Genomic DNA, 20,039 nt, shown 5'->3' with positions numbered 1-20,039 from the left:
TATTGTTCTAGGAAATAAAATCACTTCTGCTTTTAAGGCATAAATTTAATCATGAATTTTTAGAAGCCTACCAAGAATTCATGAAGTCACATTTCAAAGGTCAACTTAGCTTTTAAAAGAATGTGAAAATAAGACATGTAATAGAAATTCAGCTCAAACTTAGTTCTAGAGTCATTGCTGAGGAACTTTGCAACTAGAGTAATTTTGATTGCAAAAACCTGTAAATCAGAAAGTAATTTGTCCACATTTCTCAGCTTTTCCGGAGAAAAAATAGTAGGGTTCAGTAAATGCACAAGTCTAGGGAATGAACTGCAATTCTTCATTGAAAAGGGGCATGGTCCTGTAATCTAATTCTGAAATGCAGGCTTCCTCCACTTGCTTGATGGCAGTTGATTTCTCTAAATATGGCCTGACTACTCCTTTACAAGCATATTTAATGGTATTTGTAGCAGTAACATCCTAAGTTAGTGCCAATTTAAAAATTACAAACTCTGATGCTAGTTAACAGTTGAAATCAAAGTAGTATTTTAGCATTTTGCCATTTAATATACCTGTAACCAATTTTCTTTGAGCCTTAGTAAGAAGATAAAGGACCTCACCTTTCATGCTCACCATGCTTTCATGCTAAAACATCCTATTTTCAGGACAGGTTGCAGGGCAGAGTTCCAAAACTGGGCATGTGAATGAAATTTCAGCAGCATCTTCTAGCAGTATAGTATAAGTATATAAATGAAATATAAGGCAAACCACAATGTCTAGGATGAACTAAAATCTTTAGAAAAATCTGCTATTGGATTGTGAAGGTCTAATTCCTCCCAGCATTATTTTCCTTAGGGATTTCTATGGTGAAAATATTTTTAATAATTTGCCGTTGTGTGTAGACCACACTTATGTTACTGTCCATTCATGAGCGCCATAGTATTTTTTTTCTCCTTTCCACGTCAGGCTCCTCCTCTGTGTTATGTTTCTTAAGAAGTAAAATTGAAATTTAAAATAAGATAGGAGATAACCTCTGTGCATGTTATGTTATGTGTGTGTGTCTGTGTGTGCGTCCACACATACATAAAATCTGATCTAAAATTCTCCCATCCAGTCCTGTTAGGAGTGAGGAGGAAAGATCGTTAGAATCTGTGAAACCTTACTAATCCTTTTGTAGAGAGGTGCCTAATTGATATTACCATCCTACATTCATTTCTTCAGCTTGTAAATTTTCCTCCTTGTATGCGGATAAAGGTCTAAGATAAAGATCTTGGGATGTGTGATACACCTGTGCCCACCGTGCCCCGTGGTTTTTTAGTTGTCTGTTCGTCTCTGAAGCAAATAAACATGTGGAATAATATATCTTAATAGGGTCTTCAATTAAACATTTTTCTTAGTGCAGGAAAAGGACATTGATTCAAGTTTGCACTTCATTCTGTCAAGATGGCCTTGGGATTTTTTTGTCATACTTGCTCTTTTACTCTCTGTGAAAAAGTGCAAATGATGCTGTCATATGTGCTCTGGGTCATAGAACCATCTGTTCAAGTGCAGCGCTGCTCTCATATTTTATTGTTTGTAATAGCACAGGCACCCTATTTCGTTTTTGGAGGGTAATAAATTTTATTTATTTCAAGCATGTTTCTTCACTGCTTCAGGTAAAGTAGTACAGAGCACTCTGGAAAAACTCTGAACTCTCTCATATTCACGTAAGCTAATATGAGTTAAACACTTGGGAGCAGAGTTTGAAACACTTTGGAGCACACCGAGCACTGCAGAAAATGCTGCTGGTGTTTTGCTAGGCTTCAGTCTCTTGCCTGCAGTAGAACTGAGCCCAAACTCTGGTTGCAGAATATACCGCATTCAAATGGCTCTATTGTGAAGAAGACAGGTGATGGCTGTGGGATCCTGGGAGCATTTCATTCTGAGTAATGAGACATTCTACTGACACATTTCTCTCTGCAATCCACTTGGATAAGATATCTTTGCTTCCCTAAAGAGTTTATAAATTCCACTGTTAGAGACTGCTGAGACATTTCCTTACATAAGTATTTAGCAAGTGCATGTGGGAAGTTCTTTTGAGAGGTCTTCAGAATTACTGATGCTATGAAAATATATATAATAAGAAGTTATGATTGTTGCCTGTGTTATACGTGTTTTATTTTGTTTTTGACTTTTTTTTTTCCAAATTACATTAGGCTAAGGACTCTGGGAAGCCTCAACAGGTTTCCCACACCTACGTTCAGGTGAGGGTTATTGAAGAGAGCATTCACAAACCGACTGCCATTCCGCTGGAGATTTTCATTGTCACCATGGAAGATGATTTTCCAGGGGGAGTCATTGGAAAAATTCATGCCACAGATCAGGATGTATATGATGTCCTCACATACACGCTCAAATCAGAGCAGAAAAATCTGTTTAAGGTCAACAGCCATGACGGGAAGATCATTGCCCTTGGAGGGCTGGATAATGGCAAGTACATCCTGAATGTCTCTGTCAGTGACGGCCGGTTCCAAGTACCCATAGATGTTGTGGTCCATGTTGAACAACTGATACAAGAAATGCTGCAGAACACAGTCACCATTCGTTTTGACAGTGTTTCCCCGGAAGACTTTGTGGGCCTTCACATGCATGGGTTCAGGCGAACCTTACGAAATGCAGTGCTCTCCCAAAAACAAGACAGCCTACACATCATCAGTATTCAGCCCGTGGCAGGCAGCAATCAGCTTGACATGCTGTTTGCAGTTCAGATGCACAACAGTGGTTTTTATAAGCCTGCCTATTTGATTCAGAGGCTTACCAATGCAAGGAGACACTTAGAAAATGTGATTCGTATTTCTGCTATCTTGGAGAAGAATTGTTCTGGACTGGATTGTCAGGAACAACACTGTGAACAAAGTCTATCTATTGATTCACATTCCCTGATGACCTATAGCACAGCACGAATTAGTTTTGTGTGCCCCCGCTTTTACAGGAATGTGCGCTGCATGTGCAATGGTGAGTACTGCTCCCTCTTCACCTCCCATCTTTCCACATTATGCAATAGGATCGTTTTTATTCCTCTGATGCAGATTAGAAGGGGCATTTCAATTCAGTGAGTTAAAGCACGATTGGCTGATGTATTGTGGGAATTGATTTCTCAGGCTCAGGAAGAATTGTTCATGTTTACTGATGTAAATGGAAGTTGATGAACTTTGGCCTTTTATGACAAAGACTGCTTTCCGAGAGGCACCGTAATGAGAGCCATCAACAAGCTTTCCAGGGGAGAGGGAAAGGAAGAGGAGAGGAAGGCAGAGGAGAGGGAAGAATGTTTCCCACTCAATCTGTGCCAGTACTGGAATAAACCTGAAGTGCAGCCATAGCCAAATGGCCTGATCTTCAGTGATGTGCCAGCAGTTTCCAAGGAAGAGGACCTATGACCTAAGCAATACAGGGGAAAAGGCCCTTTCCAGTCCATTTTCGCAGAGAGGAGTGGAAACCAATGAAGTATTTTATTAAGCAGTTGAGAGCAAGGACTGTTCCAGACCTTTAATGCTGCAGTAGGCAACAGTGTGGGGTTTTGGCCGGGTTTCAGGCTGCTCCACAGTTTTGCAGAGATTTCACGTGGACGTATATGACAGATCCGCTAGGGAGCCAATCTTCCTTATGACTCTGAACTTTGACTATAAAACCTCAGGCAGTTATAATAATCGTTCTGTTTCTTTTGCTTGCCAAGCTATTTGTTCCTCATTCCACTTCATTTATGTGCGGAGAAAGAAACTGCTGTAAAATCTAAATCTCCCTCAACTTAAGCACGCACACACGTGCACACACACGTGCACACATACACACAGATATAAAAACTCAGTAATCATGTCGCTCAGTAACCAACTTTTGCCTCACTAGCAGTCAGCAGGACTTCATGTCTTTCAGTGAGAATGAAAATAGGCTGTAACGCATAAAACTTAACCAGAAATCGTATCCTGCAGCATATAAATAATAATGCCTTAGAAGTTCAGTTCTGAGAAAATATAAGAATTCTGTATGTGAGGTATTTAATGTACATTAAAAAGCAGAGTATCTGGTCAGTCTGTAAATTATAGTGTTAAAAGTTTCGAGGAGATACATATAGTATAACAATAGTTGGTGTTTTGTTGCGCATGAAAGGCTCTGAAATAAAAAGGGATTTTCACAAGTGTGAAAGGAACAATGCTGCAGTATCCTCCAGCTGAGTCCTGAAGCCAGTACGGGATCATTGTGCATGAAACACTGTGTATATTCTTTAAGTCATAGCTTTGTCTCATTTACATACCAAGAAATTGCACATCCTCTTATCTGTAGAGATAGTAGTTCTCTGTCAGAAACTGTTTTCCTGGTAGCTAAAATTTGTGCTGTTTTTAATTTCATTTCACTACTGCTAGTTATACAGCTTATTAAAATCAATAATGGTGTATATTGCCTTCAGATACTAATAGGAAGTAGATCTCAAAATCTTTTAGCTTAGATCCAAAAAAGGACTTTGAAATAGGTGTACGGTTCTGATTCAGCAGATCTCTCCTTTTTTCTCCCTGCCCAGTAAGTTTGCACTGGAAGCATAAAAATTCAGTTAGGACTGTGATTTCCAGATTTTTCTGTCATGCCCCAGTCAATCCTCAAAATATACTCCAAAGACAGTGTTGTTTTGCAGGCTATCTGTGGTCCATAGACCCTGGACCATTTATCATGGCCGTGAAGATTACTGCATGAGAGCAGCTGCAGGAGGTGCTGCCTGGGTCAGCTGGAGCGTTTGACGGGTTCCCGCGGCTGCAGTCCGAGCAGCTTTGTGCTTCCGTGGGCGTTCCACAAGAATCTGAAAATGAGGCAGAGCAGTGCCCAAAAGCCTCGGGCGGGTTTTGTGCGTGTCTAGCCCACCGTCCAGCCTGTAACAAAAATGTGACCAGAGCTGCTGATTTAAAAATGTATATTTGGCTACCGGATGGATGAGATTCTTGGTGCTTATTACTTGCACAGAAATAAGTGATCTTGGTAGAAAGTAGAAAATCCATGTTTAGCCTTTCTTCACATTAGTTAATGCATGCTCCAGTTAAAGGAGCCACAGTAACTTTTCTGTTATTTTTGTAAATACGCAAACACACACTGGGTTTCATCACGTAGAACGTAACACAGACTTCTGAGGAGATACTAATCAGAGAACCTATATATAGTTCTGCTTTCATAAATGCTAAGGACTAGGCCCAATAAATGAATTAGAAAAATCTGAATGCTTTCTTTAATCAGTAGTTCTCATACGTGCACATAAATACAGCAAATCAGGAAAAAGAGCACAAAATACTGTAATAAATTTCTTGCAGCTCCTGTAAAAAGACAGCATTAGCAAGATATAATCAATATAATAAAAATACTTCTTTTATTCCTAGCATGGATTCATGATTCAGTCCAGTAGATATTGATAGCCTGAAATATGACAAACCCATTAAAACATTGCATATGTTTTCACTGATCTGATTCAATTATGACCCAGAAAGCTTGAGTGTGAGCTCATTCACTCATTCCTGAAATATGTATCATACTTGGAGTGTTTTTCCCACTGGCAGATGTCACAGATATGCACAATTTATGCATGCCAGCTGTGCATAACTTACCTCGATTACCTTTGTGAACAAACGGAGTTATCTAACGTGAAAATACAAAGAGACTGTAAAGCAGGGAGCGTGTGAACCTCTGACGATCAGCAGCTCAGTTCGGGAACGATAAGTTCGAAAGTTCAGATGCATCAATCTTAAAAATCAATAAAATTGAACTAAATTATTTTCCAGTAACAGACTGTCTCCTCAGGTTTTTGGCTCTTTTGCTTGTGTTTATATGAAAAGTAATGTAACAAACTAGGGCTTTTTCCAGTGTGGATATAGGAGCTATGCAATTGCCAGTCTCCCATTATGTGACATAAGGTATGCAAACATCTGTCAGTGCTTGTGGGAGATGGAGGCAGGAGAACCAGAATAAGTATATTCCTGTAAATAGTTCTCATGACATTCTCATGTTTCAGAAGCAAACGTCTATTTCATATTTTTACTTTTTAATGTTGCACAGTAATTTTTTGTCCCATTTAAGACAAAGGAACAGGGAAGAAGCAGGTTGGTTTTGTTGGGACTACTTTGCTATAGTCTTTCTTTATTGCAATCTTACAAAAACAAGATTGCATTAATATGTTTATGGGACAAGCTTGGATGGGATTCATCTTGATAAATGCGGGTATATATCTGAGATGGTCACTCCAGGCCCCATTTCCAGACAGTGGAAAGAATGAGGTATTTTTAATGATGTGATACATTTCTCCCTAGATGTCTAAAGTCAGTCGGATGAATCATGCCCTAAAGTTACATGAGATGAATTCCATTTCCAGTGTTTAATATGGTTCTGGCTTAGTAGTTTGAAAGAATTTTTTCTAATAGACCCCAAAGTGTTCTGTGAAAATGCAGACACTCACATCCACGTTATTTAATCTAGTGAATAGCAGTCTTGGACCACTTTCTTGTGAAACCAGGGAATATAGACTTCATGCAGCCTCTTCTTCGAGCATTTTGTGAATGTTATAACAACAACAACAACAAAATTGTAGACTGTGGTACATTCTAAGATTTGCTTTTAGTATAGGACTGCATTCTGAAAGTTGGTCTGTGTCCTCAGCTCCTCAGAGCACACGGTACCTCTTAAAGAGTCCCAAGTATTCTACAGGGTTTAGTATGGGGAACCTAAATTCATGTCTGTAAAACACAAGTGCTAATATCAGGGTCCTGAACTCCCACAGCTCTTTCCGTTTTCAAGAAGCACACACATACTAATGCATTTGAGTTGTTCTGGCGAAATAGCCAGGAAAACGAAAGAAAAAGATGCCCTAAATGCGCTTGGAAACAAAGAACTGCAGATAAATCTGATTGAATGATAGCTTTAATTGATTTAGCTGTAGGTCTTACAACTTTGCGCTTCTGAGATATGTAAGGAGAGATTTTTCTCCCCTCAGAATATTCCACATTTTAAGGCCCACACTGAGAATGTACAATCATCTCATATAAAAACTAGGAGAGCCGAAATTTGAAGTGGGGGCGTGACTGGAGAATCAGGGAGTGGAACATGCCTGGGAAATTTAGGGGGCATGCTGTCATTTAGGGGGACTGAAAGGAAGTTGTGATCAAGGAAAGGATGAAATAGGTCAGTCCTCAGCCAGTCCTTCTAAAATGGGAACAGAAACTGGTTCGTTAGAACGTATTGAAAAGCATGTCCAAACAGTGCAACAGAATGTGTTATGGGGCCCTTGAGCTAACTTTAACCTGTGATTGACTTGTGCAGAAGCAAATTTGTAGTATTTGTGCTCATATACTACAATTGCTGCTTACAATATCTGGTCACCACACTCCAAAAATAAAAACAAATAGCAGCTCAGCAAGCATTCAAGTATCATGAGTTGGCTATTTCCTCCCTTCAAAAATGATCATTAGATTGTTTTAAAAATAGCAGTTCAGAGTTTCGCATTATTTGCTTTCTGGAACGCTGCCTTTCAGGAGTCACCTTACAAACTTTTCTTTGCAACCGAGAGAAATAGACTATTTTTTGATCTTCATATGGATTTAGGAGAATAGGCACACTGAAACACACCAAATATCCCAAGGCTCAAGTTAAAATTGTTGAATCACTCAATTTTCAAGTTGCATTTACATTCCTAGAAGTGATCCTTCCTTAGGTGTGTACGAGTTAAGTAACTGTCTCATGTAGTAAGGAGAGAGTATTTTCTTTCTCGATATACTGGTTGGGACATTGTAGTACTTCTGCTTTCTTTTAGAGCATTAAATTGGAGATGCTCAATCAAAATAAAGTGGGCCTATTCTACCTTTTCCTGTCATGTACTGGTTGACACGAGCCCCATATGTCTGTCTGATAGCTTGTAGAGAAGAGCTCTATTAATACGAATGTGAGTTTCATGGGAATACCATGGATTTTCTGGACTTACCTACAGGAAAAAGAGATCAATCCAAATCCATATGTCTTGAGTTTCTTATTGAATGGTAAAGAGACAGTTCTTTGGAGTGGAAATGCAACATTAAAATAATTTATTTAAACTCAAGCCATAAATCTTTGATGTGGACAGCATAGCCTTGAACAATTTCACAATTTTGCTCAGCACAGTTGTGAAATCAGCCTGAAAAATGCATATTAGCTAAGGCAGTGCAATAATGCAGATCTGTAGCTTATATATTTATAACCATAGAGACAGATATAAAGCATTTCTTCTCCCAGGTCTGAATATTTTAAAATTTTTGTAACAGCTATGAAATCCTTCTGCAGCAGGATAAATAAAAAGTTGATTTGCTTGTAGTTTACCTAACAGAACTGTTCTTGGCCTGCCAAAATAAGCAGTTCTTTAGTGTGTCTTCATAGTTATACCAAATACATTCAATGCTTTCCATGTATTTTTTAACTGTGGAGTGGTGACTCTGAAGTACAAATCAGAGTCCGAATCAGCTAAAAAACTGGCAGAGATTGATAACAGAGTAAGCTACTGCTTTATTGCTTGATGTCAAAGATACGCTCATAGGTTAGGGGTTGTAAAAATTTGCAAAAAATCTGAAATCTCAGTGTCCCTTTCTGCTACATACTGACAGGCTGTGGGGGTTTTGTCCAAATGACTTGTCTGTTTGTCAGCTACAGAGAGGCTCACTTGAATTACCACCTTACATCAGGCTTCAGCGTGTTCAGAGAAGAGATATACTACTTATACAGCAGTGTGCTGTGTATTCATCACAAAAAGATGAATTAAAAGAGCCTACAGAGCCAAACAGGCGATCACAAGCCGGCCTATAGACTACTTAACCACCTGATATAATTTAACAAATAATTATTACACACTATCGAATTCTGGAGAATCAGTTTAAAAAACAGCTATAGGAAGCATCACATTCTCAGTTAAATTCTGTAGACCTTAGATTTCTATAGAATGTAGTTCTGTAGTGCAAAACTCTATTAAATGATGATTGTTTCTTGATTCTGTAGGACTTAAAATGTAACCACATATTGCTGCTGTTATTCCTGTTAATGTAATCTGGTAAACTAATTAATAAAGATTGCTATGCATCATTTTCTAACAGTGCTACAGGCAGTACTGTAAATCGTTTACTGCACAGAACTCTCAAACAAATGTTTGACAAAGGAGGGGAGTATGTTAAGGATTAAATTGACTGTGCTGTACATCAAGCAAGACATTTATAATCTTTGCAATATTTGTAGTCAGCCCATGTCCACTTTGAAACCTACAGTAGTAATTTTTCTTTTTCCACAAAATACTTATAGTGCCAGGTAATTTCAGCTACGCTTAGACTGAGCTACGTGTTAAAGTCTAAGAGCACTAAGACTCTTTTTTCCCTTACTGTAGGAGATTTCCTCTATTACAGGTTGATTTCTTCCTTTATAAATTGCAAATGAAATACATGTACTCAAAAAAAAAAAAAAAAAAGTTTGACTGACATTAACGTTCTGCCACAAACAAGAACACCCAATATTTTAAAACTGGCAGGTAGGGAGGTGCTGACTTCTTATCGTTAAAATCATCACTTGCCTGTATGACTTTAAATAAGTAAATCTGATGAGCCAAGAAAGATAAGCCTGTCCATTCTCAGAAACTGACTCTCCCTATGTTTAAACCATGGCTGAAAATCGACAAAAATTAAGGGTAGGAATGCCTTTTTTATGCAGTTACAGGCATGTACTTCCACAGCTGTCCCACACAGAGATCCAAAAGTAGAACCTGACTCTGCATGTACTAAGTTCTTTATAGCAACTAATAAAAAGCTAGGTGTTATGGAAGCAGCTAAGGACTGATATGTTGAACATGAATAGTTGTGTTGTCTTTTGCATTATTGTAGACAGTGTTTATATATCTTTTAAGAATATAGCAATCTAAATAGATTTATTTAGAGAAATATAAAATGTTAAATAGAAATCTGTATCCAAACCCCAGGATTTGTTAAGTGTTAAGAATTTAGGAAGGTTTGAATTACTTCAAAATATTTGTATCCTACAGAAGTATTTTAAGCAAATTTAAAAAACAGTATTCGTCTGTTGCTTTAGATCACTTTCTTTAGGAAGTTAGAAGTTCTGAATTCATCTATTCTTGGGCAAGATTAGTTTCCATACTCGTAAAAAATCCTTAAGAAACAACAGCTAGTAGCACTTCAGGGAGTTTAATCCAAATTATGCTCTCCTTGAAATACAAAAGGAGGTAATATTTTGCCCAATTTGTAATTGTAAATTGTAACTAGCTATTTAAATTATTAAGCTTCTTCTTTTTTCAATTAGGTAATGTCAAGAAATCCAGTCAACTTATTTTTGATTTTAAATGTTCTTCACTTTGAGTTCTTAGTGTGCAAAGCTAGTCTTTTCTTGCCTGGACATATGGAGACCAGATGCAATGGAACTTGTGTAGTTACACTCAGAAAAAGGGAGGATACGCTTTATGCAGCTTGGGCAAGGTGCACAATAAGCTGTGAGATCTGAGAAAAGTGAGGAGGACTGTGGAGAGTGGGCAAGTCTGCCTCTGCCTTTTGATTAGCCTGGCAGCGTGTCCTGTGCGTTGTGCGGATGAAAACTCCTCTTTCAGTTTGCAGCCTGGGAAAAGCCATTCCACGTTTTGTCTCCTAGGGAACTCTGTCTCTCTAAACTCACTTCTCGTGGGTGTACTGGGGCAAAGGAAGTGTGTAGCTCCAAGTCATTTGTTTTCTCATATCCCTAATTTCTCTGCACACGAGGATTTGTGAGTAAATCGCTGGCCTGATGGTCACAACACCAATTATGAAGCAGTTATTGATCAGAAAAGTTGTTTTTTATAATACATTACCATGGGTCCTATGACAGCCTTTGAAGAAGAACCATAATTGTTTTGCTATGTACTTGTCTGAAGGGCCTCTCTTCCCTGAAGATTTAAATTATTTTCATTATTCTTCAGCCATGCTTGGCTGGTATTTAAGTGGGAGATCAATAACTGCCTTCCTTTCGTCACTGTATTACTAAAGAGAATGTTTTTTTACATTGTATCTCTAACTGTATTTTAATTTATTGCAGGAGGGCTGTGTCCTGGGTCTAACGATCCCTGTCTGGAGAAGCCGTGTCCAGGGGATATGCAGTGTGTGGGGTATGAAGCTAACAGGAGACCTTTCATCTGCCAGTGCCCACCAGGAAAGCTTGGCGAATGCTCAGGTGCGCATCACACAGTAGAGTAAAAGGGGATATGCTTGAGTGACAAAGTGCTGCCATTGTCAACTTGCAGGTAGAGTTACCACTGAAGTCAACGGAAGTGCTTAACTCTTCTCAGTGCTGGCCCTCAGGGCATCTATTTGTGAGCCTTGTAAAAGAATGGGCCTTATAGCCATGGCACTGTAGGAAGACCATGATCCAGTTTCCACCAGGAATCCCAAATCAGTAAAACAGGTCATTGAGAAAACAGGACTTTTCCTAGAGGCTGCTCTGCCAGATGTTTTCCTGCCATGGGCAAAGCTCTAATTAAGTCTTTTACTTATGACTGAGATTACCAAAATTCCAGTCTTTATTAATGAAAACACTACACCATCCTGAAAAGAAAGTTTCAGGACATTCATTAGTTTTGTTCAGCTGTGTTATTCTCCAGGATACAAAGAGCCCAGTAGAGTGGAGCCTTTCCATTGACTTCAGTGAATCCAGGACCATCTGACGGAGGGCACATGGTATTTCCACACTCCTTGGATGCATTTGACTAGCATCTGCCGGCCCAACTTTATACCCTTAATTGAACTGCCTGAGGTACAGGCACAGTCATCTTTGACTCCCTCTGTTATCAGTGAGGAGAGATAGGTGCCTCTAGGGGGAGATAACCTTATGAATGGTGAATAGTTGCAGAAATGCCTCTTTCCTATAAAAAAGTATGGAGAAAGAATGGAAAGTATGGAACAGTATGGAGAAATAGATCTTTCCCTCATCCCTTCAGAAATAATTTTCCTCAAGAATGGAATGTGTGTTTGCAGTAGGTCCAAGCTTTCTTCCCCATCAAAGTTGGGTTTTATTTTTAAGTTTCTTCCTAAACATTCTCATTAGTTCTATAAATTCTTTAATTAACTTGAAAGTTGTACAACTGTTTTATGTGTCAATGAAAGAAAGTGTGTTTTCAAAATGGTTATTTCAGGCCACACTTCCCTTAGCTTTGCTGGGAATAGTTACATTAAATACCGAGTTTCTGAAAACAGCAAGAAAGAGGAATTCAAGTTGGCTCTACGTCTGCGAACCCTGCAAAGCAATGGGATTATAATGTATACCAGAGCGAATCCCTGTATAATTCTGAAGGTAATTAAAATAACATATCTTTTCCACAGTTATTTTTCTTGATTATATGTTTTTTGTTGGCTCTTGATTTGAGGAATGTTGTTCTCATTTCAGCTGTAGATTTAGAAGATGAAGTCTGATCTGTTTCGTGGTAACCGGGAAAAACAGCAATTTTGACGATGGCAGCAACAACAACAATCAAAAAAGCAGCTTGTTAGTAGTAGTTTACTTGGAAAATGCTCCATTGGGTGCTATTCATTATAGGAACAGTATGTGTGTCTGCATGCAAGAGCCAATCTGCACAGGATGTAAGATTTGGCCATTTATATGATTGCATAGTCAAAACCACACATGCTGAAATAGCTGTTCTTCCCGTGTGTCCGTCCTGTGATTAGAGAATATGCCTTCACTACTGTAAATTCCAGAAACCAAAGGCTTAGAATGTGCCTCCTACTGAATATGAGGTTTTCTTCACTCCATGAATCAAGATTATTTTTCGAGAGGGCCGTAGGGTAGATAGAGAGGCATATTGGATTAATAAACTCTCCACGCATTTCAGTTGTTTATCAGTTTACTGTGAAATGGCAAGTATCTGCTGGATGGAAAGGGAGCAGTGGACTCATCCAAGAGCCTGCATATATAGTATTTCTGCTAGAGACTCTAAGGAATGAAATGAAGACACTGACTGCGTAACTTGACCTTGTGCTGTAATTCAGCAGGGGCGGAAAAGACACAGAGCCTTTTGTGTCTGTATTTGCAATTTTTAGATTTCTTCTGGCTGAGTGCTTAGGTAATGTGAAAATTGCAAGATCAGTTATTAATGGACAACAAATAATTTTATAGCTGTTATGCTGAAATATTTCATGAATAGGAGTACTATGTCTTTCCTTCGCTAGAGAATCTCAGCATGGCTCAGATATGTATTTAGTTAAGCCCTGCTTGAGATATGTCGAAAGCCATTGTTTGAAGTTTTTAATGTACTTCCTGTTCAAGAAAACAAAACAAAACAAAACTGAAGGCTTGCAGACCTTCTTTGAAGTCTTCATCATGGTTGCTTTTCATATATATGGGCATGTAATATCACAAGTTAATTTTTAAAAATATTCAGCAAAAAACAAACGGCTTTGGTGAAAGATGCTGCTTGAAAACGGTAGGAGATTATACAAAGGCAAACTGAAATAGTGTTAGAATGATTATAGGAGAATTTACTTTATTAGAGCTTAGAGCAATCATGATTAAGGAATTCAGCAGCTCAAGACGGCTTTACATGGTGCTGGAAAAATAGCCTGTTCTAGATTATGTTTTATTTCAAACATTCTGAAAGTGTGGACACTGCACTGCAAGCATACCCTTCTACCCAATTATCTTAACTGAAAAGATTATTATAAGTTTTGTTATTGTTATTATTATTCCTAATTTTAAGGAAGGTGTGGATGGAAGTAAAAACACTAACCTCTGTTTTGGTGAGGTGGCCAAAGTGAAATGCAAACTGAACTGTAACTTCAGTAGGGCATTGTTTAGGACAAAAGCCCTCTCTCTACCCCAGGTTTCTTTTGTTCTTAATTATTTAATACAAAGGGTGTCCAGAATCACAGTTACTTCAGTTAAGCCAACCGTCTAAGCCTATTTGAAATACAAGCATCCCGTAAAGTTTGCTTAAATATATGCTGAGAATACGCCTAGCTGGAATGAGTTAAATCCCAGCGTTGCTCCTTCCCTCTCCTTCCACCACTAGATGGGAGATGTGTCTGGTCCTACATAGGGCTGAAATGCTGAGCTGCTCCCCACCTAGAGAGGTGTTCTAATCATAGGCACTTGGGTGGAAAACTGTTGAAGCTGGGAAATTGTGCAGCCAGAAGTGAAAAATTAACGCGACTGCAAAAAATAAGCGTGAGAGCCCTTCATTGCTGTCATCTGCATTGGTTTTTTTGAGTTGTGGGGTAGGAATTATGTAATTCTGACCGTGGCTTCCCACAGTCACCTAAACATTTTGCTTTGAAACATTCTGGGAGGGAAAAAATAATTGAAGGAGCAGTAACAAGAGCTGGGATATCCTGCTCTGAGTTCAGAGATCAACCTCCCGGTCAAGCTCTTTTTTACTTCCTACCTCTAAGAAAGGTTTTCCGGCTCTGGAACGTGTCTCACAGGACACTTAACTACAGAGCTTCAGCCACAGCTGTTCCCCAGTTTCCCATGAAAGAGGTCCAGGGTTGCATATATGGTGCCATGGGTCCAAAGACCCTACTTTCTCCCATGCAAGGGGCAGTGAGGACACACAGAACTGCACTCCCAGAGCCTCCTGCTTGGCTTTTATATAGCATAGTGTTTACTCTAGCAATATGTAAGTCCCTTTCCCACATCTAGCCCTTGGATACTGTAAGCATAGGTATTTAAGGGAAAAGTAAAGTGGAATATTCAGGGTGGTTTTTTGGAGACGTGACATCAGTTAGAAGATCAGGAGTTCCTAGCGTTTTGTTCATGAAGGTCATTTAGTGGAGGAACATCAGGCTAGGGTCTCACAGAAGTGCTGTATAGCAGATGAATGACATAAAGCTCAAGGGGTGTAGCAGTAACAAGTCTCTTTAGGGATGCCAGCTCATTCATGAACTGCACTTTGGGGAGCCCTGATTCTGATGCTTTCAAGCACGCTAACCCTTAGACTTTCCAAGCGTTTGTTTCTTATTTGTAAACCGGTGGTAAAGCTGTGGATTTTTACTTTTTTTTAACCAGGTATGTACGTTGTGAGATAGGGAGGTGCTCAGAAATGAGGCCATTAGGTAAATTAATTAGGGTCTTATAAATGTGAAGTTGTTATCATTTGAGCGTTGCTTTCAATTAAATTAAACATGAGGAGATGCTTTCCAAATAGGAGAAAAAGGATGGGATCCTGTGCTCTTGTGAGCAGTCTGGCACCGCTCCAGCAAGACACTTAATCACTTGCTTAACTTCCTGTATTTGAAGGCAATTGGAACTACTCACATAACTTAATTTTAAGCTTGTACTTAAGCGTCTTGCCAGAGTAGCACCAAAGGGCTCAGCACAAGAGCATTCAGCCCCAAACAAAGGTAGAGATGGAAGCATTTTAGATCCACCACAGGGTAGGATGTCGTACGCTGAAAACAACAACACTATTGGGGCATATTGTGGCATTGATTTTTTAGGCAAGTCGCCCCCATTACAGTTTATTTAAAAATTAATGTGGCAATATGGTTTTCAGAGTTTAAATGACCAGCTTAATTTTGGAAGTGCATACATTTCTGATAACCTAGGGATGGAAATATTTCGTAATCATAAGACAGTGTCCTTCTTGGATGAATAATCAATTCCATAGAGCAAACTGCTTGTCTACTACTTTGCTGAAAGCCTACTAGCTATGCTGTGTTGGTACAATATAATATGGGTGTTATTTATTCAGCTGTTTCAAATAAAGCAACTCATCCATTGATTCAGAGAGGCTGGCAATTCTTTTAGCTGTGTGCTCTTGCTTTTAAGACAATTGGAGCAAAATGAAATGCAGGTCAATAGCCTTTTTTTTTCTTTTGGAAAGATTACATATGCTGAAAACAGTGTCACCGTTTCCATTCTCCTTTGCAGTATCTATCTGGATAAAATAAGAGTTAACAGTTTAAAACATCAGGAAGCCACTCAAGAAGAGAATCCCCAAATTTATCTCAGGAAGCCAGTCAAGAAGAGAATCCCCAAATTTATCTTTTTTTAATCAAGGAGTATAATTTAGATTCCACTAATTTTATAAAATTTAAAGAATTAAAAATAGGTAGGGAAGATTCCTCCCTCATGCTGGAAACATAGGTGTTAAATAGTAAAAGGCAAGCATACGTTCTTCAGTCCAGGCAGCTAATGTGAAATTTTTGCATGGCTTAGTTAAGTGAATATTATACATTTTAATGTATTACTGCTGCGTGGCTTATTCTGGATAAGGCTTTGAAGCTTGGATATGATCCCAGTTATGGCTGGAGTTGAAACGAGTAATATTTTAATTAAATATACCGTTTTACACAAACAAATGTGAAGTGTAATTCGGCTAACGAAATATTTCCCCAGACAGATTAGCAGGCAACATGCTGTATCCATGGTGTACAATTGCAGATGGACTGTGTGAGCCTAAGGTGGTCTCAGAAGAACCATTTGATCATTTTATTACCTATGTTGATATACAAATATGGAAGTTAGCCAAAAATCTTAGCCAGGCTAATATTCTAATATAACTTACAATATGCATTTGGCTCCTTTTTGCTCATTGACTGAAACTCTTGAAATGTAGCAGATTGCATCACCTTTTGGAGCCTTCTCTGCTCTTTGTACTTCTCTGCCCATCTTACATAGGTGAGGAGTGTTGTGTCTGTGATAGCATACATGTCCAAATATGCACTGACAGACACCACTGTCCTAATACCTGTAATGAGAGATACTGTAACTAAGCCCAGAAAGCTTTGAGAGGCAGCCGGCTGTGAACTTAGTGGGAATCGTCTGCCCAGCTAGGATGAAGCAGTGTCACTCTTTCATCTGGGTGGGGAGGATCTCTGCCAGAATCATCGGCTGACACTAGTGCTAGGTTGCAGAGTTTGCCTCTCTCTGCTGTAAGACAGAGTAACGTGAGCTGTCTGCCTTGTTGTGTCATGTAGCTGGATAAAAAAAGTGTTAGAAGTCTCATCCTGCACTGAGGGTCTGATCCTTCCAACCCTATCAGACCAGTTGTCCCACTATGATTTTATTTTCTGGATAACTGCTGAGGCTGGACATGAGCACTGGTCTGTCGTTTGATTTTGTAACATTTGCTTGCATGTACCTCATTTAGTCAGAAATTAAGGTAAATTTCAGCTTTTCTTTGTACTGAACTTTAGGCTCTAATTTCATCTTTGAGCTCATGCTCTGAGCATGAAGCAATGCCTCTCACATCACAGCGATTTCTAGGAATGACAGGAACACCAGGGATTAATTGCTGAATTGAAGATCAGTGGTCTAATTCTCCATGCTTGTGAGCGGAGAAGTTGTTTCACCCCTTTGAGTGGAGGACCCTCTCCTCCCTGCCCAGCCAGGAGAGCTGCTACATAGCCAGGCTATCAGCCCTTTTGGCCGCTCACTCATCACAGGCAGTTCCTGCTCTTCCTCCTCCTCCTAGAAGCGTGATTCCAGCAGGGGATATTACCTCCTTGCCCCACCATAGCAAGGCCTGTGGCTGCCTGATTAATTAAAGTCCTTTTATGGCCCCATCACTACAGGCATCTGAGCATGTCACAGTCTTTAATGTATTTATCCATAACGCACTGGTGTGAGGTAGGGAAATGACGTTATCCCAGTGTTAGTGATGGAGACCTGAAACTAATGACTTGCTTGAGATCCCAGAGGAAGACTGTTACAGAGTATGTATTCCCATGCATATCTATCATATCCTAGGCCAATACTATAAGTGTTGGACCATCCTTCCTGGCTTTCAGTCTAGCCCAAAGTGGGGGTTTGTAGTGCTTTTTTTAATAAAAAGAAGAGGACATAAAATTTCAGATAATGTGTATTTACTGTGCATCTCATATCATCTGCTGGTGAAAAGAAATAAAAATGGATGAGAAAGAAGGAAAGATATATAAAACATTTTTATGGTAGATCTTTTAAATCATGGATTCCCATATATAAATGGTGTAATATTTATCCCAGGTGCTCATATTTGTGTTGCATTTAGCAAGATAATTGGAAAAGCATGTTCTGTGCATAGGGGTAATAGACATGCAAGCAGTGGGTTCTTCAGGGTATAAGTAGCCTTTGGGGAGGTGAATGTATGTTATATACAATCAGTGGAAGAACAGTTTCCATAGTAAAAACCTTTAGAGTAAGAAGCAAGTTAACTGCTTATCCGATGACAGCTGCTTTTCAAAGCACAGTGTGTTGGCATGTATTTTTCTCTATGATTTGTATTCATATCGAACCAGACCACACTTTCTGAGCAGCACCTTAAAATTTTGTGAACTGTTTTGTTACACAGGGAGAAAATAAGCTATTGCTTCATCTCTGGAGAACAACTGGCTCAGTGTATGAGGGAACCTTTTTCACCAAGATTACTCCTGAGCGGATGCTTTAATAGGCCCAATTTCAATCTACAGAAATAGTTTACAGCTGAGTTTTGAGTCCTATAAGAAAAGATTTTTTAATGAAAAGTGAATCCAGACTTATTTTTCTGTACGCTCATTTGCTTTTTTTAATTGAACTGTATAAGTAACAAACAACATTCATCCCTCAAGCATGTATTATTACAATTGTAGATCTCATTTCTTCTCAGTTCCACTACATTCTACAGGTTAAGGACTTTGAAATAAACCAGCTGCCCATAGCAGGGGCAAATTCTTGCTTTTTTCTTCTGACTCTTTCTGCATGTTACTCAGCGGTCATGCAGAGTAGATGGATAGTTGGCATTCCTGAGTAGCTGATCACCTGCTTAGCCATCGCTGTGCCTGCCCCATCCAAGCAGTTGCAGAGCAGTGGAGTGCTGTGGGTGACACCATAACTGTCTGGTGTGACTTGGAATAGATCCACTTGTGGTTACAGACTGATTCAAATTCAGCTGGTCATAAGACTGCGGTCTGGAAAGAGAGAAGGGAAGTACAGAGATGATTAGAACTTAAAATTTTACCCTTAGCTTTTTTCCAGATAGATAGTTTTGTGAATCTCCAAGGGCAGTAAAATGCTAATAATAATAGTAATAGTAATAGCAATAGCAATAATAATAATACCAAGGGAGAACCTTTATTTTAATGTATTATACAGACTCACGTTCAGTCCAAGTGTAGGACTTAAGCACCAGCAAATGGCAAAAAATACTCAGACTGTAGCTCAAGATTTCTTTACCTGGAGCGAGGCGCGTGTTCTCACATATTTTCTTGCTGGAGACTGTGAGAGCATGGTCTGCTTATGTGGATTGACTGTATTCATTCAGGTACCTGGAACAAGGGAGCTGGAGCAAGCTCTAGTCAGCCCTCAGCAGAGCATTGTTTGAGAACTGCTGAAGGAGGGCAGTTGCATTGCTGGTGTAGAGCGCAGTGTATGCTGCAGAGAAGGCTGCAAAAGGACACAGCACCTGAACTTTACAGGGGGATAAATAATGGGACAGAACTGTCTTGAGATGGGGCTTGCGGGAATAAATACTTCCTAGAGCGTGATATAAAGGTAAAATAATTGCAAGAGCTTCAGTTCAATTAACATGTCATAAGAAATTATCTCCTAACTCTGTCAGCCATTTTAAGCTTATCTGCCATCTGTTAGAGAAACCTAAAATCTTTGGGTAAAGTGCTAATCAGGAAAACAGCACTCTATACCCTTTCCCTCACTCTGCATTTAGCCTGCCCCAGCATGGTGGCACAAATTCTTCCTTCATGAGGACTTCCAATTCAAGGAGACCCAAGCCTGAGCTTCACATCTCTCTCTCTATAGATACTTGCATCAGCTCTCATCACCGGCTGTCTGTGCCCCTTTGCAATCCTTGACTGGTTTTGTTTTTAGACTTTCCCTTTTAGGAATGCAAGGGCCATACTGATTTTACAGTTGAGGTACGGACAGATTAAATGACAAACATGGGTATTTCCCATTCCCCTCCAGTACTCCACCTCCCTCATTGCCTAGTGCTGCTCAGCTGCTTTCCCTTTACAGTCACCCTCCTAGGAGAGAGGCAAAAGGGAGAGTGAGAAATTATAACAGTCCCTCTAAAGCCCTGAACCCAGCATAAACACGAGGAGAAGGAG

At 39.4% G+C, this 20,039-nt stretch overlaps 1 protein-coding gene across 3 annotated transcripts in view; it reads left to right on the top strand.

Annotated features, from left to right (window-relative positions):
• Positions 1 to 20,039, top strand: part of FAT3 (FAT atypical cadherin 3) — a 385,938-nt gene that overhangs the window by 339,673 nt on the left and 26,226 nt on the right. For all 3 annotated transcript variants that reach the window (XM_068930522.1, XM_068930524.1, XM_068930523.1), the window contains 3 exons: positions 2,175 to 2,973; positions 11,065 to 11,199; positions 12,158 to 12,315. In XM_068930522.1, coding sequence (XP_068786623.1) covers positions 2,175 to 2,973; positions 11,065 to 11,199; positions 12,158 to 12,315 — 1,092 coding nt within the window. The remainder of the gene's footprint in view (positions 1 to 2,174; positions 2,974 to 11,064; positions 11,200 to 12,157; positions 12,316 to 20,039) is intronic.

The sequence above is a fragment of the Struthio camelus genome, chromosome 1 (assembly GCF_040807025.1).
Source record: "Struthio camelus isolate bStrCam1 chromosome 1, bStrCam1.hap1, whole genome shotgun sequence".
In the NCBI taxonomy this organism is placed as follows: domain Eukaryota; kingdom Metazoa; phylum Chordata; class Aves; order Struthioniformes; family Struthionidae; genus Struthio; species Struthio camelus.
This window is presented reverse-complemented; position numbering and strand designations above follow the sequence as displayed.